General features: G+C 46.2%; 1 protein-coding gene across 1 annotated transcript in view; it reads right to left on the reverse strand.

Annotated features, from left to right (window-relative positions):
• The window catches only part of LOC144592474 (uncharacterized), a 54,469-nt gene that overhangs the window by 28,495 nt on the left and 7,458 nt on the right, over positions 1-18,516 (reverse strand). The window contains exon 2 of the mRNA XM_078397067.1: positions 16,992-18,285. Coding sequence (XP_078253193.1) covers positions 16,992-18,263 — 1,272 coding nt within the window. The 5' untranslated portion in view covers positions 18,264-18,285. The remainder of the gene's footprint in view (positions 1-16,991; positions 18,286-18,516) is intronic.

Below are 18,516 nucleotides of genomic sequence, written 5' to 3' on the forward strand. Positions count from 1 at the left end.
CTTATGGTGGGAAGAGATGAGGTCAGATCTTTCATTGGACCTTTCATGTCAAGAAAACACATATGGACTAACACCTCATATTTCGCTTGCTTAGCCAACAACCCAGCAGTATGAACATTGAACTCCCTAATTTTAGGTAACTTCTACCCCTCCCTCTCCCTCCCTCCTTGCTCCTTTCCACCACTCTAGTCGTTTTACCACTTCCACTGTTCTCCACACTGTTTCCCTCTTTCGATGACACCTCCCGTAGCCAACAGTGGGCTCACCACGCACCACCCTGCCTGAAGTCAGTGGTAGCCGACCCTGATCGATCCTGGTCTTTTCTCGCCTCCAGCTCTTCACTCCCCCCACCCCCCCCATCCCGTACTTTCAGTCTGAAGAAGCGTCCCGACCTGAACCGTCACCCATTCCTTTTCTCCAGAGATGCCGCCTGTCCCACTGCGTCACTCCAGCACTTTGTGTCTATCTTAAGCAAATATGTGTCAGCACTCCTCCTATTGAAGGTATATTCTTCCTTAGGAAAGGAGAGCAGAACTGTATACATCGCTCTAGGTGTAATCTCACCTTGGCCCGAAATAATTGTAGCAACACATCTTTGCTTCCTAAACTCCTGCAAATTAGGCCCACAAACCATCTAGAATTCTTATCTTGCTCACTCCACAATAGACAATAGACAATAGGTGCAGGAGTAGGCCATTCGGCCCTTCGAGCCAGCACCCCCATTCAATGTGATCATGGCTGATCATTCACAATCAGTACCCCGTTCCTGCTTTCTCCCCATACCCCCTGACTCCGCTATCCTTAAGAGCTCTATCTAGCTCTCTCTTGAATGTATTCAGAGAATTGGCCTCCACTGCCTTCTGAGGCAGAGAATTCCACAGATTCACAACTCTCTGACTGAAAACCTGCTTGTTTGCTTTCAGTGACTGGACTCTCACATCCTTTGCTAAATTTATCATCATTTAAATAATGTTCTGCCTTTCTGTTTTTCCACCAAATTGGATGACTTCACACATTTATCCACATTATACTGCACCTGCCACCTATTTGCCACTCACTGATCTTGGCTGAATCCCCTTGAATCTTTAGTATAAGAAAATAACTGCAGATGCTGGTACAAATCGAAGGTATTTATTCACAAAATGCTGGAGTAACTCAGCAGGTCAGGCAGCATCTCGGGAGAGAAGGAATGGGTGACGTTTCGGGTCGAGACCCTTCTTCAGACTGAATCTTTTTTGAATTCTCCTCCCATTTCACAGTCCCACCCAGTTTCATGTTTGGTAAACTTAGAAATATTACATTCAGTTCCCTCATCCCATTCAGTATGTTTCCTGTACATCCTGTTTCCTTTCTCTTTTAGGCCCACCTGCTGCACTCACATATGGTTTGATTGCACACGTGTGTGGTATGTTCTGCCAGGACAGTACGCAAAACATTGATCTTTACTGTATCTTGCCACACGACAATGATAAATTAATACCAATGCCAGCTGCTGGAGGAGGTAGTTGAGGCACGGACTATTGCACCGTTTAAGAAACATTTACACAGGTACAAGGATAAGGACAGGTTTGGATGGATATGGGCCCAACGCAGGCAGGCGGGACTAGTGTAGATGAGACATGTTGGTCGGTGTGGGCAGGCTGGGTCGAAGGGCCTGTTTCCATGCTGTATCACTCTATGACTCTACGACCAATATCAATGAGTAGCTGGAATCTGGTAATACTCTGTTAGACACTACCAGCCATCCCAAACGAGACACTTTTATTCCAATCTTTTATGCATGAAATAGCTTTCATACCATGGGAATACATTGCCTAAATCCTATATTCTTTAATTCCTCCCACCTTTATGTGGGATTTTATGCAAGGCCTTCTGAAAACCTAGATCACAACGTGCACAGGTTTTCCCTTATCCATTCTACCATTTACATCTTAAAAGGCCTCTAATAGGTATGTCAAATACAGCTTCCCTTTCATAAATCCATACAGAATCTAATGTCATTGATAATTTCTGTGTTCTGTAATCATATCATAGAACTATTGAGTAATACTGCATGGAAACAGGCCCTTCGGCCCAACTCATCCATGCCCACGAGGATGCCCCTCCTAAGCTAGTCCCATTTGCCAGCATTTGGTCCACATCCCTCTAACATTTTCCTATCCATGCATCTTTCCAAGTGTCTTTTGAACTTTGTTATTGTTCCTGCCTCAACTACCTCTTCCTGCAGCTCATTCCACATACCCATCACCCTCTGTGTGAAAAGGTTGCCCCCTCAGGTTCCTATTAGATCTTCCCCTCTCACCTTAAACCTATGTCCCCTGGTTCTTGATTCCCTTACCCTGAGTATATTCTTAGTAATACTCCACAGCATTTTCCCTATTGTTGATGACCAGTCTTTTTCTTCCTCCTTTTTCACGGTGGCACAACGGTAGAGTTGCTGCCTTACAGCGCTAGCAGTGCCGGAGACCCGGGTTCGATCCCGACTACGGGTGCTGTCTGTAAGGAGTTTGTACGTTCTCCCCGTGACCTGCGTGGGTTTTCTCCGAGATCTTCAGTTTCCTCCCACACTCCAACGATAGAAACATAGAAAACATAGAAAATAGGTGCAGGAGTAGGCCATTCAGCCCTTCGAGCCTGCACCGCCATTCAATATGATCATGGCTGATCATCCAGCTCAGTAACCTGTACCTGCCTTCTCTCCATATCCCCTGATCCCTTTAGCCACAAGGGCCACATCTAACTCCCTCTTAAATATAGCCAATGAACTGACCTCAACTACCTTCTGTGGCAGAGAATTCCACAGACTCACCACTCTCTGTGTGAAGAAATGTTTTCTCATCTCGGTCCTAAAAGACTTCCCCCTTATCCTTAAGCTGTGACCCCTGGTTCTAGACTTCCCCAACATCGGGAACAATCTTCCCAATGTACAGGTATGTACAGGTACAGATGTTTACAGGTATGTAGATTCATTGGCTTGGTGTATGTGTATATTGTCCCTTGTGTGTGTAGGATAGTGTTGATGTGCGGGGATCGCTGGTTGGTGCGGATTCGGTGGTCCGAAGGACCTGTTTCCGCGCTGTATCTCTAAACTAAACTAAACTAAACTAAAATGGTGGGATTACACTCACCATCCTCCAATCTCCAGGAAATGTCCAATAATTTAGGAATTTAGGAATATAACAATCAATGCTTCCATTAAGCAACACTAGCAAGTTTGCGGATGACACAAAGCTGGGTGGCAGTGTAAACTGTGAAGAGGATATTAGGAGGTTGCAGGGTGACCTTGACAAGTTGAGTGAGTGGGCAGATGCGTGGCAGATGCAGTATAATATAGATAAATGTGAGGTTATCCACTTTGGCGGCAGAAACAAGGAGGCAGATTATTATCTCAATGGAGTTAGGTTAGGTAAGGGGGAGGTGCAGCGAGACCTGGGTGTCCTTGTACACCAGTCACTGAAAGGTGACGTGCAGGTACAGCAGGCAGTGAAGAAAGCTAATGGCATGTTGGCCAATGGCATGTTGGCCTACATAACAAGAGGATTTCAGTATAGGAGTAAAGAGGTTCTTCTGCAGTTGTATGGGGCCCTGGTGAGACCACATCTGGAATATTGTGTATAGTTTTGGTCTCCTAATTTGAGGAAGGACATCCTTGTATTTGAGGCAGTGCAGCGTAGGTTCACGAGATTGATCCCTGGGATGGCGGGACTGACATATGAGGAAAGATTGAAAAGACTAGGCTTGTATTCACTGGAGTTTAGAAGGATGAGAGGGGATCTTATAGAAACATATAAAATTATAAAAGGACTGGGCAAGCTAGATGCAGGAAAAATGTTCCCAATGTTGGGGGAGTCCAGAACCAGGGGCCACAGTCTTAGAATAAAGGGAAGGCCCTTTTAAAACTGAGGTGAGAAAAAACTTTTTCACCCAGAGAGTTGTGAATTTGTGGAATTCTCTGCCACAGAGGGCAGTGGAAGCCAAATCACTGGATGGATTTAAGAGAGAGTTAGATAGAGCTCTAGAGGCTAGTGGAATCAAGGAATATGGGGAGAAGGCAGGCACGGGTTAGTGATTGGGGACGATCAGCCATGATCACACTGAATGGCGGTGCTGGCTCGAAGGGCCGAATGGTCTCCTCCTGCACCTATTTTCTATGTTTCTATTAATTCCATGACTAGGTGGCGCAGCGGTAGAGTTGCTGCCTTAGAGCACCAGAGACCCTGGTTCGATCCTGACTACGGGTGCTGTCTGTACGGAGTTTGCACGTTCTGCCTGTGACTCCATGGATTTTCTCCAAAGATCTCCACATTCCAAAGATCTACAGGTTTGTAGGTTCATTGTAAATTGTAGATTCTAAATTGTAAGGTTAGTACTAGTGTACGGGATGATCACTGGTTGGCACGGACTCAGTAGGCCGAGGGCCCGTTTCTGCACCGTATTGCTCGTCTAAAGTCTAACGTCTAAAGATTATCTTACTTAGTTCACTGTGATGTAGATTATTGGGACTCAGTGATTTCCTGAATTTCAGTGCCAATAATTTCTTCCGAACAATATTTTTTACAGGTAATATTTTCATGATGTGGGTATTTCTGCCTCCCTTGGAATAGAACTGAGGAGGAATTTCCTTAGTGAGTGGGTGGTGAATCTGTGGAATGGATTGCCACAGCCGGTGGAGGCCAACTCTTTGCGTATTTTTAAAGCGGAGATTGATAGGCTCTTCATCAGGAAGGGCATCATAGGTTACGGGGGGGGGGGGGGGGGAAGGCAGGAGAATGGGATTTAAAGGGAGAAATCGATCGGCCATGATTGAATGGTGGAGTAGACTTGATGTGCTGAATGGCCTCATTTGACTCCAAGTCTTATGGTCTTCTGGTCTTTGCAACTGGACCCTTGACTTCGTCATTGGCAGACCTCAGTCGGTGTAGATTTGTTGCAATGTGTCCTCCTCACTCACTATCAACACAGGTGCATCTCAGGGCTTCCTGCTGTATGCCCTTTGCACCCATGACTGCGTCAATAAGCACAGCTCTAATGGCGACGACAGCACTGTTGTTGGCTGAATCACGAGTGGTGATGAGTCAGCGTACAGCAGGAAGATAGAACATCTGGATGAGTGCAGCTTCAACAGCAACCTCTCAAAGCGATAATCGTTGACTTCAGAAAAGGGGAAACCCAGAGATAGCATGGCAAGTTTCACTGGTGCTTTGGCGATGGAGAGAGATAGCACCTTCAGATTTCGAGGCATAGGTACCTCGGATCACCTGTCCTGGGACCAGCAAATAGATGTAATAACCAGAAAAGGCTCCACGCCACCTTTACTTTGAAGTTTGAAGAGATTCGGCATGCTACCGAATATACTAATAAACTTCGATAGATACACTGTAGAAATATCCTAAATAGTCGCATCATGGCCTGGAACTGCAATTCCAACATGCAGGAACATAGCAAAGTAAAGAGAGTGGTGGACCCTGTCCGATCCATCACTGCTTTTAGTCTCTCAAATCATGCAGTCAAAGAGAGTCACAGTGTGGAAACAGGCCCTATGGCACAACTTGCCCACACCGGTCAACATGTCCCAGCTACACTAGTCCCACTGCCTGTGCTTGGGACATAACTGTCTATACCTCTCCTATCTGTGTACCTGTTCCAATGTCTCTTAAACAGTGCCTGCTGTTAAATTTTATGGATTTCAATAAGATCCCATCTCACTTTTCTAAGCTCCTGTGAATATAAGCCGTTCCTCCTGAATCTCCCATCAATGGAACATCTCGATAATCAATCTGGTGAATCCATGCTGCATTGCCACCTAGGCAACCTTATCCTTCCTTAAATATGGAAATAAAACTACACTCAGTACTCCAGATGTGGCTTTGCCGAAGTCTTACACAGTTCCAACTAAATGTCCTTATACTTACAATACAATACAATACAATACAATATATCTTTATTGTCATTGTACCCAGGGGTACAACGAGATTGGGAATGCGCCTCCCATACGATGCAATAATTTAGGTAATTTAGACAGCAGCAACCCAACGAAACGAAACAGTTGTAACAGTTTTGGACAGGGTAAAGTGCAAGTTGATCTATGCGTTGTGGCCATCCGGCTCAGCAGGACCGGTTCATAGCAGCTATGGCCCTGGGGATGAAGCTGTTCCTGAGTCTGGAGGTGCGGGCATAGAAGGCCTTGTATCGTCTGCCCGATGGAAGGAGTTCGAACAGACTGTTGCAGGGGTGTGAAGAGTCTTTGTGGATGCTGGTGGCTTTTCTGAGGCATCGTGTGTTGTAGATGCCCTCCAAGTCTGGTAGCTGTGTTCCGATGGCCCTCTGAGCTCTAAACTTGCACTAAACCCCATTGCAATATAGATCAACATGCCCTTTTCCTTCCCAAATGTTTGCTGTACCATCAACTTATGAACCAGCACACCACTACTTTGTGTAGAGTAGCAGTTATTTCACTGAAGCTAATGTTTAAACAAATTAATTCTCAATGCATAGACATCAGTCGTTTAGTTTAGAGGTACTGCATGAAAATAGGCCTTTCAGCCCACCGAGTCTACACAGACCATTGATCATTCATTCGCACTAGTTCTATGTTATTCGACTTTCTCATCCACTCAGTACACTTTAGGGGCAATTTTACAGCAGTCATTTAACCTGCAAACCACACATCTTTGGGATGTGGGAGGAAACTGGAGTCCCCGGAGAAATCCCACGCGGTAACAGGGAGAACGTGCAAACTCCACACAGACAGCACCTGAGATCAAGATCGAACCTGATTGTCTGATGCTGTGAGGCAGGAGCTCTACCAGCTTTGCCACCATACCCACCCTCAATAGATAGGCATCATATATTGCCCAACTTGACATGAACGAGAAAAGGTTGAAGGTGTTCCATCGAGGAGAGTATTTCACCTCGCCCACAAAGCTGCTTGGGAGTCAGAAGTTGAGCCTTTCTGTACAGAGTACCTAATATATGACCTGCTCTAGTTACCAAGGCACTTAGACAGATGGTTCAGTTGAAGTTCTAGCGAATGACAATTGATGATGGTGGAATCTTTTATAGCCACAAGCAGATGGCTCAGTGCTCTTGTTTTAAACACTCGTTCTCTAGCATTTGGCTGCAAATATTTCTTGCCACTTAAGAACATGACAACATGCATTGCTGTTACTGCTAAATATTTAGGAGAGGAGATAAAGGCAATAGGCTAGAAATTATTTTTCAAAATATTTTATTTTTTACACAATCCCACCAACTCCCTCTTCTCCCCTCTCCCATCAGGCAAGAGGTACAGAGGTTTGAAAGCACGCACCTCCAGATTCAGGGACAGTTTCTTCCCAGCTGTTATCAGGCAATTAGATCGTCCTCTCATCAACTAGAGTGCGGTCCTGACCTCCCATTTACCTCAATGGAGACCTTTGAACTATCTTTCCACGCTATGCTGGAGTAACTCAGCAGGTCAGGCAGCATCTCAGGAGAGAAGGAATGGGTTGTAGTGGCCTGGCGGAGGCCGGAGAAAAGGCAAGACGCCAGGCAGTGTTTAGTAAGATTCTTTTATTAGGCTGTGAGCTCCTGCCCACAGCGTAGTTCTCCTAGGGATAAGATACGCCTTCCCTTGGTCTGGCTTTTAACCCCTTTCGCCTGTCCGTCACGTAACGAGGGGGCTGACCCAAGGAGTGGCCTGATCCGCCACAGGACCCCCCCCAAGAACCGGAGGTACAAAACGGACAGGAGGGCGCACGAGGCGACCAGCCCGGGTGCGCACCATGACCGGCGCAGGGACCAGCGACTGACCGACAGGTGGAGGGGTCGTAGCAGACACTGGAGGGGGTAGCTTGGACGGGGGGCGACCGCGCGGGCAGGGCTGTGCAACCGGCACCGGCCGATCAATGTCCACGTGTGCCGGCTTCAGCCGTGCGACCGAAACAGTCTCTCTGCGACCCCCCATGTCCAGAACGAATGTGGCCGAGCCGTGTTGCAGGACCCGGAAGGGGCCCTCGTACGGCCGCTGGATAAGTGATCGGTGTGCGTCCCTGCGCAGGAACACAAACTGGCAGTCCTCCAGAGCGGCAGGCCACGAGTACGTCGTCCAAGTACACAAAGACGAATTCCAGGCCACGGCACACACAGTCCATAAGCCGTTGGAAGGCCTGTGCGGCGTTCTTCAACCCGAACGGCATCCGTAGGAACTCGAATAGGCCGAACGGGGTGATGATGGCAGTCTTGGGGATGTCATCGGGGTGGACCGGGATTTGATTAGCGCGCTCGCCCAGCCGCTGCGTGTCGGTGAAGGGGTCCTCAGCGAGCTGAGAACGGAGGTCGACCGGGAGCTGCCGCAGGTAGGCCTGCTTGAATAAGAAACAGGGCGGGTGGTTGCCCATAAGGGCGAGCATGTCCTCCAGAAGGGCCGACGGCCGTCGGTCCCCGAGCCCCCCCTGGCTCATAACGCGAGTTGCTCTCTCGGCGTCGCTGAGGCCGAACCTCCTGATAAGGAGTTCTTTAAGGCCCTTATATTTGTCATCCGCGGGGGGGTCATTAAGGTAAGGCTTTACTCGCCTTGCTGTCGCCTGGTCCAGGGCGCCGACGACATAAAAGTACTTCGTCAAGTCGACGGTTACCCCTCGCACAGCAAACTGTGCCTCTGCCTGCTGAAACCAGACCTCAGGCTCTTCGGTCCACAGGGTCGGGAGTTTGAGGGAGACGGCCTCGAGGTCGGCAGGACCGAGGGCGGCAGGACCGGGTTGCACGAGGGCGGCAGGACCGGGTTGCACATTATCGTTTGACATCACTACGTGTGATGTCCGTCGAGGTCACCAATGTAGTGGCCTGGCGGAGGCCAGAGAAAAGGCAAGACGCCAGGCAGTGTTTAGTAAGATTCTTTTATTAGGCTGTGAGCTCCTGCCCACAGCGTAGTTCTCCTAGGGATAAGATACGCCTTCCCTTGGTCTGGCTTTTAACCCCTTTCGCCTGTCCGTCACGTAACGAGGGGGCTGACCCAAGGAGTGGCCTGATCCGCCACAGGGTGACGTTTCGGGTCGAGACCCTTCTTCAGACGAAGGGTCTCGACCCGAAACGTCACCCATTCCTTCTCTCCTGAGATGCCGCCTGACCTGCTGATTTACTCCAGCATTTTGTGAATAAATACCTTCGATTTGTACCAGCATCTGCAGTTATTTTCTTATACTTTGAACTATCTTTAATCTGACTTCAATATGCATGAAATGTTGTACGTTTATCTTTCATCTGTGCACTGTGGACAGCTTGATTGTATTAATGTATAATCTTTTCTATGACTGTGTAGAAAGGAAATAAAAGCTTTCACTGTAAACCTCGGTACACGTGACAATAATAAACTGGACTAAACTAAACAATCCAATTGTATTAGAAAGGTCATTGGAACTCTATGAGTGCCTAAAATTCTTTGATGAATTATATCACTATCTCTCACATATCTGTTGTACTTGCACTGATGTTTGTTGGGTGAAAACCAATTATGTGCAACCCATGATTGTCTTACAAGCCAAAAAATTGCAGATAGAGTCATAGTTATAGGGTGATACAGTGTGGAAACAGGCCCTTCGGCCCAACTTGCCCAACAGCCAACGTCCAAGCTATACGACTTCCACCTGCATGCATTTGGCCCATATCCCTCTAAACCTATCCTATCCATGTACCTGTCCAAATGTTTCTTAAACATAGCGATAGTACCTGCAAAACATTGCGATAGTACCTGCACCAAAGACACAAAGTGCTTGACCAACTCAGCGAGTCAGGCTGCATCTCTTGAGAACATGGATAGGTGACATTTCAGGTTGGGACTTCTTCAGACTGATATCTTCCCATTTCTGAGGAAGGATTTGCTGGCTCTGGAGAAGGTCCAGAGGAGGTTTACAAGAATGATTCCAGGAATGAGTGGGTTGGCATATGATGAGCGTTTGACAGCACTGGGCCTGTACTCGCTGGAGTTTAGAAGGTTGAGGGGGGGACCTCATTGAAACACAGAATATTGAAAGGCATCGAAAGACATCGATAGAATGGATGTGGAAAGGATGTTTCCACTGGTGGGAGAGTCTTGGGCTAGAGGTCATAATTATAGGGCGCTCTTTTAGAAAGGAGGTGAGGAGGAACTTCTTTTGTCAGAGGGTAGTTAATCTGTGGAACTCATTGCCACAGAGGGCTGTGGAGTCAGTGGATATTTTTAAGGCAGAGATAGACAAATTCTTGATTAGAACGGGTGTCAAGGGTTATGGGGAGAAGGCAGGAAAATGGTATTAGGAGGCAGAGATCAGCCATGATTGAATGGCGGAGTCGACTCGATGGGCCGAATGGCCTATGTTGAACAATCCCTGTTCCAGGCGTACACTGGCCCTATCCCAGAACTCTATCTCCGTCACCTTGACAACTCCATCGGTGCTACCTCCTGCACCCATGCCGAACTCATGGACTTCATCAACTTCACCACCAATTTCCATCCTGCACTCAAATTTACTTGGACCATCTCCGACACTTCCTTCCCCTTTATTGATCTCCCGGTTGCTAAACAGTTTAATTCTCCTTCTCATTCCCACACTGACCTTTCTGTCCTAGGTCTCCTCCATTGTCAGAGTGAGGCTAACCGCAAATTGGAGGAACAGCATCTCATATTTTACTTGGGCAGCTTACAGCCCAGTGGTATGAATATTGATTTCTCTAACTTCAAATAACCCCGGTATTCTTTCTCTCTCTACCTCTCCCCCACCCAAGTCACACCAGCTTCTCATTTTCACCAACAAACAGCTAGCTACCAATGGCCTGTTTCCTTTATCATCGTTACTTTTTTGCATATCTTTCATGCATTGTTCTTTATCTCTCTACATCATCTTCTATATCTCTCATTTCCCTTTCCCGTGACATTCAGTCTGAAGAAGGGTTTCGACCCGAAACATCACCCATTCCTTCTCTCCAGAGGTGCTGCCTGCCCCTCTGAGTTACTCCAGTGCTTTGTGTCTACCTCTGGCCTAATTCTACTCCTATAACTTGTGAACTTGTAAACTTAGAAACATAGAAACATAGAAACATAGAAAATAGGTGCAGGAGTAGGCCATTCGGCCCTTCGAGCCTGCACCGCCATTCAATATGATCATGGCTGATCATCCAGCTCAGTAACCTGTACCTGCCTTCTCTCCATACCCCCTGATCCCTTTAGCAAAAAGGGCCAAATCTAACTCCCTCTTAAATATAGCCAATGAACTGGCCTCAACTACCTTCTGTGGCAGAGAATTCCACAGACTCACCACTCTCTGTGTGAAGAAATGTTTTCTCATCTCGGTCCTAAAAGACTTCCCTCTTATCCTTAAGCTGTGACCCCTGGTTCTGGACTCCCCCAACATCGGGAACAATCTTCCCGCATCTAGCCTCTCCAACCCCTTAAGAATTTTATATGTTTCTATAAGATCCTCCCTCAGTCTTCTAAATTCCAGCGAGTACAAGCCTAGTCTATCCAGTCTTTCTTCATATGAAAGTCCCGCCATCCCAGGGATCAATCTAGTGAACCTTCTCTGTACTCCCTCTAAGGCAAGAACGTCTTTCCTCAGATTAGGAGCCCAAAACTGCACACAATACTCCAGGTGCGGTCTCACCAAGGCCCTGTACAACTGCAGCAGAACCTCCCTGCTCCTAAACTCAAATCCTCTTGCTATGAATGCCAACATACCATTCGCTTTCTTCACAGCCTGCTGCACCTGCACGCTTGCTTTCAATGACTGGTGCACCATGACACCCAGGTCACGTTGCATCTCCCCTTCTCCTAATCGTTCACCATTCAGGTAATACTCTGCTTTCCTGTTCTTGCCGCCAAAGTGGATAACCTCACATTTATCCACATTATATTGCATCTGCCATGCATTTGCCCACTCGCCTAATCTATCCAAGTCACTCTGCAGCCTCCTAGCATCCTCCTCGCAGCTAACACTGCCACCCAGCTTCGTGTCATCCGCAAACTTAGAGATGTTGCATTCAATTCCCTCGTCCAAATCATTAATATACACTGTAAATAACTGGGGTCCCAGCACTGAGCCTTGCGGTACCCCACTAGTCACTGCCTGCCATTCCGAAAAGGACCCGTTTATTCCTACTCTTTGCTTCCTGTCCGCCAACCAATTTTCTATCCACCTCAACACTGAACCCTCAATACCGTGTGCTTTAAGTTTGTACACCAATCTCCTATGTGGGACCTTGTCGAAGGCCTTCTGAAAGTGATCTGTCTCCTTATGATTTAGAAGTTACAGATGCTGTAAATTGTAAATTAAAACAGAAAATTGATGCAGTGCTCAGCATATCAAGTAGAGCATCTGTGGATTGAAAACCCAAGGTCATACAACCAGAGAGTCATGCAGCCAAACAGGCCCTTCGGTGCAACCGGCCCATGCCAACCAACATGTCTATCCAAGCGAAGTCCATTTGGCTCTATTTGGTCCATATCCCTAAAGTTTAACGTATATATTGTTAGGATTCCTACACCTGAAGGATAGTTGCCCCAGATGGTCATCTCTGATGGCGTAGGACCTATCGGCTGTGAGAAGCACATGGTGTCCTCTTCAATTATAACCATCACTTACTGGAAAAACTGTCCCAGAGACACTGCTTAGTAAAGATGGTGCCTCTCGCACAACTTTGTTTCAAGCATATATGTCTCAGCAACTTTTAGACAGCATTTCAGTGTGGCTAAAAGGACGCAACGTGCTGGAGTAACTCAGCATGTCAGGCAGCAGCCCTGGAGAACATGGATAGGTGATGTTTCAGGTTGAGACCCTTCTTAAGACCTTCAGTATAGACAATAGACAATAGACAATAGGTGCAGGAGGAGGCCTTTCGGCCCTTCGAGCCAGCACCGCCATTCAATGTGATCTTGGCTGATCATTCTCAATCAGTACCCCGTTCCTGCCTTCTCCCCATACCCCCTGACTCCGCTATCCTTAAGGGCTCTATCTAGCTCTCTCTTGAATGCATTCAGAGAATTGGCCTCCACTGCCTTCTGAGGCAGAGAATTCCACAGATTCACAACTCTCTGACTGAAAAAGTTTTTCCTCATCTCTGTTCTAAATGGCTTACCCCTTATTCTTAAACTGTGGCCCCTGGTTCTGGACTCCCCCAACATTGGGAACATGTTTCCTGCCTCTAACGTGTCCAACCCCTTAATAATCTTATATGTTTCGATAAGATCTCCTCTCATCCTTCTAAATTCCAGTGTGTACAAGCCTAGTCGCTCCAGTCTTTCAACATATGTCTACTATTTAAAACAAGAATAGTTATCGTTTCAAATTAATTGAATTATTTTATTCAGAATTACACCGGAATTGCACGAAATAATGGGGAAAGGAGCCTTCTAATAACTTACAACGAACAGTAAAATGCAAAACAACTTTAAGACATCTGAACGGCAGCTGCTTTCGTCTTCCTGCTGTGTACGCATCAGGAGTGCTGCGTTCTCTCTATCTACCGAGTTCGCAGCCTTGCGAATATCCTGTCCTCTTTCAGTCAATTTCCTCAACTTTTCTTTTGTCTGCTGCTGGTCGCTCTGAACCTCTGGAGGGAAAGTTCTAACCAATCTCGAGGGGTTAACTACACGAGGCGGTGTCCCTTCCTGTTGTGTTCCAGTATGTTTAGCTGTGAGTTGAACTAAAAACAATCCTAGGCAATGTCTTTAAAATGCACTGCCCTGCCTTCTGAACTGGGGAGGAAACAATTAATGGGGCAGATTATCAGCCACGGAAGGCTGCCTGAAGAAGACCGATTTAAACCAGATAATTGCTTAAAAGATGTTTAAAATTAAATATATTGAAATGATATGTATCCTGCGAACTGGCTCTCTGCATGTAAGAAAATCAAGATTCGGATGCCTCTTTGGTCAGAGGGTGGTGAATCTGTGGAATTCTTTGCCACAGAAGGCTGTGGAGGCAATTATTCACAAAATGCTGGAGTAACTCAGCAGGTCAGGCAGCATCTCAGGAGAGAAGGAAAGGGTGACGTTTCGGGTCGAGACCCTTCTTCAGGCTGATGTCAGGGGGGCGGGACAAAGGAAGGATGGCAAAGTCAGTGGATATATTTAAGGCAGAGATACTGTAGATAGATTCTTGATGAGTACTAATGTCAGAGGTTATGGGGAGAAGGCAGGAGAATGGGGTTAGGAGGGAGAGATAGATCAGCCATGATTGAATGGTGGAGGAGACTTGATGGGCCGAATGGCCTAATTCTACTCCTATCACTTATAATCTTATCATTATGATTAAATGGGGCAAAGATTTTAGAATACGGATTTTTTTGATGCAGTGTATGAGAGTCATAGAGCTACATGGCATGGAAACAGGCCCTTCAGCCCAATTGGTTAATGTTGACCAAGTTGTTTTACCGGGCTAGACCCATTTGCCTGCTCCCAGCCCATAATCCGTCAATATTAAATCCAGGTTCAGGAACATCTTCTTCGGTTCAGTTTAGTTTATTATCATTTGTGCTGAGGTACAGTGAAAAGCTTTTGTTGCATGCGTGACATATTAAATTCTTAAAGGGTTGGACCAGGCTAGATGCAGGTAAAATGTTCCCCATGTTGGGGGAGTCCAGAACCAGGGGCCACAGTTTAAGAATAAGGGGTAGGCCATTTAGGACTGAGATGAGGAAAAAAAATTTCACCCAGAAAGTTGAGAACCTGTGGAATTCTCTGCCACAGAAGGCAGTGGAAGGCCAATTCACTGGATGTATTCAAGAGAGAGTGAGAAATAGTTCTTAGGACTGGCGGAATCAAGGGATATAGGGAGAAAGCAGGAACGGGGTACTGATTTTAGATGATCAGTCATGATCATATTGAATGGCAGTGTTGGCTCGAAGGGGCGAATGGCCTACTCCTGCACCTATTTTTCTATGCTTCTATGTTTCTAATACATTATTACAATTGAGCCATTTACAGTGTATAGATATACGATAAGGGAATAACGTTTAGTGCAAGGTAAAGCCAGCAAAGCCCAATCAAGGATAGCCCGAGGGTCACCAAAGAGGTAGATAGTAATTCAGCATTGCTCTCTGGTTGTGGTAGGATGGTTCAGTTGCCTAATAACAGCTGGAAAGAAACTGTCAATGCAGCCAACAGCCATCAGGCTATTAAACACTGCAACCTCCAAGTATACTCTGAACTACATAGAATTTGGGGCACTAGTTTTGTCTTTTGCACTATTATTGTCTGTTTGTTTACACACACATATATATATATATATATATATATATATATATATATATATATATATATATATATATATATATATATATATATAGTATATATACACAACTTTTTCTATCGTTTATTATATTGTTTACAGAGTATTATGTTTACATATTCTGTTGTTCTATTGCAACATAAGAATTTCATTCTTCTGTTTGGGACATATGACAATAAAACACTCTTGATTTTTCCATCATCTGCAGGTTTTTTAAAAATTCCATCTCTTTGACTGATTCATTCCACCAACTTAAAACTGACACGTTTTCTCTCTTTCTTACTTCAACCCAAAACGTTATCTCTATTTTTCCATAGATACTGCTTGACCTTCTGAGTGTTTCCAACATTACCTGTTTTTATTTCCAATTTCTAGCATCTGCAGTTTTTTGATTTTTTTTCATGCCAAGACTGACCGAACAAAAATAATATTTAGATGAAGTTGGATCCAAGGGTTTATTTATTTTTCCTCTAGTTTTATGCTGTTTTATAATCCCTTTATTATCACAAGACTTCCATTTTGAAAAGCTGTTCAAATTTTGACTGATGTTTCTTGAATGTTCATGCCAGTTTCACGTTTGGCTTTGAGAACATCAGATAATGAGACCCTGGTCTACAGGACCTTGGCCCTAATCTGGGTGGGTAATAGTGGTAGAATTAACCACATACCACCTGGACTTTAGACTTTAGAGATACAGCGTGGAAACAGGCCCTTCGGCCCACCGAGTCCGCACAGTCCAGCAATCTAGTACTATCCTACACACTCGGAATAATTTACAATTTTTACGGAAGCCGATTGACCTACAAACCCGCACGTCTTTGGAGTGTGGGAGGAAACCGGAGCACCTGGGAAAAACCCACGCGGTCCCGGGAGAACGTAAAAACTCTTTACATACAGCACCCACCCATGGTCAGGATTGAACCCGGGAGCGACTCTACCACTGCACCACCGTGCAGCCCATCACTTGTTCTGAGCCTCCCATTATTTACTTTTTACATATTATAATATAGTTTCATATCATATCATATCATATCATATCATATCATATATATACAGCCGGAAACAGGCCTTTTCGGCCCACCAAGTCCGTGCCGCCCAGCGATCCCTGCACATTAACACTATCCTACACCCACTAGGGACAATTTTTACATTTACCCAGCCAATTAACCTACATACCTGTACGTCTTTGGAGTGTGGGAGGAAACCGAAGATCTCGGAGAAAACCCACGCAGGTCACGGGGAGAACGTACAAACTCCTTACAGTGCAGCACCGGTAGTCAGGATCGAACCTGAGTCTCCGGCGCTGCATTCGCTGTAAAGCAGCAACTCTACCGCTGCGCTACCGTGCCGCCCTTTCCAACTGTTGATTCACAGCTTCATGGGTTACAACACTCCATGTCCCTCCATTCCCTGCATACTGTATCAATGTGATAATCTATGAGTTCTTTAAATGCCACTGCGACATTTGCCTGCGTCACCACCCCGGGCAGCTCGTTCCAGGCACCCACCGCTCTTTGTGTAAACATTTTGTCCCGTACATCTCTTTGCCTTTCCAGTTTCAGATTGTTCATCCAATAAAATCAAGCACAAAACCTACCATTTTCCCCCTCAATTCCTCTTCAAGGTTTGCTGCCTATTTCTTTAAGTCTACATCTTGCAGTTCGTGCCTTTTCTGCCGAAGGTGAAAGTTCACTATCTCACCCTACCACCCCAGTCTTCCTATCTCAGTTTGTTTTGCAGGAGATGCCATACCTTGTGAATCAGGGAGTGCTGTTTGAGGTGATGCGATTGAACGAATTCCATGCCACATTCAGTGCAGATATATGGACGGATGTCTTTGTGCTTCATTGTGTGATTTTGCAGTTGACTCGGGTACTGAAAGGTTTTGTCGCACTCATCACACCGGTAGAGTGTTGGGCCTCGGTGAGACGTGAGGTGCCTCTTTAACTGCGCCAGGGTGGGGAAGTCAAGTCCGCATTCGACACAAATGTTATCCCGGCCATTGGCGTGCTTGGCCTCGTGGGCTTTCAGCTCGCTAGGGTAAGCAAAGCCCCTGCCACAAATGCCGCAATTATACGGCTTCACCTCACTGTGCTGCATCATGTGCCGCTTGAGGTGGCTGGTCTGGGTAAAGGCTTTGTGGCAAACGTGACATTTGTGAGGCCTGGTGCCCTGATGTGTGAGCATGTGAGTATGGAGGTGGCTCAACTGCTTGAAGGGCTTCCTGCACTGAGAACAAGCGTGCGGCTTGATGCCACTGTGTCCCAAAATATGTGTCACGAGGTTGTATTTGGATGTGTAAGACTTCTCACATATACGGCACTGCCACCGTTTCTGACTCCCGCCCACATCAACGTAATAACTGTCATCAATATTAATGTTGACGTCGACCCGCTCAACTGCGGTCTTCGTTTCCTCCAGAGTGCTGGGACCGATATTAAAGTTTCTCAGAGGGGCATTTTGGTAAAAGGGATATCTCAGATGCAGATTTGATGGTGCCATGACAAAGGGGAGGATGAACTCTGGAGGGACATTGGCAAAGTAGGGTCGAGACGGGTGCATCATCAGAGGGCTGGTGGGCCACATCACATTATGGTTAATGGGCTCATGCTTCATGTACATCGTGTCACGGGGATCAAAACCTCTGAACAGGTGAAATCCGACATTGCTCAAATCTATCATTTGGTTCATAGGTATCTGTGATGGCATTTCGACTTTGATATCTTCTTCCACGTCTCTCGGCAACTCTTCTGACTGAACGGTATGGATTACTTTTGTGGGTGTACTCTTCCTCTTCCGAGATCCTCCTTCAGAGATGGCTGAGAATCCTTCCAAGTTTCCACTAGTGACGTTGTGTCTAGAGAAGGGAATTGCTGATTCATCATATTCATAGGCTGTAAATTTGTTTGTTTTCATGGTCAGCGAAAGAGGCCGCATTGGGAAGTGTGGAAAAATTTGTGTTCCTTTCATGTCCCTGGAATTAAGAATGTCTTTATAATTTTCATCCATGCCCTTGTACTCCATTGAAGCTGACTCGACTTCTTTCCTTAAAATAAAGGAAATAACACAACAATAAAAAATCTGTCCTTCACCAACAGGTAATACAGATGATAGAAATGTATAGCCCAGAAGAACAGCAGCACTGTGGCGCAGCAGTAGAGTTGCTGCCTTGCAGCGCCAGAGACCCAGGTTCGATCCTGACTAGGGGTGCTGTCTGTACGAAGTTTGTACGTTCTCCCCATGACCTGTGTGGGTTTCTCCGAGATCTTCGGTTTCC

This window comes from Rhinoraja longicauda, chromosome 3 (assembly GCF_053455715.1).
Source record: "Rhinoraja longicauda isolate Sanriku21f chromosome 3, sRhiLon1.1, whole genome shotgun sequence".
NCBI classification, from domain to species: domain Eukaryota; kingdom Metazoa; phylum Chordata; class Chondrichthyes; order Rajiformes; family Arhynchobatidae; genus Rhinoraja; species Rhinoraja longicauda.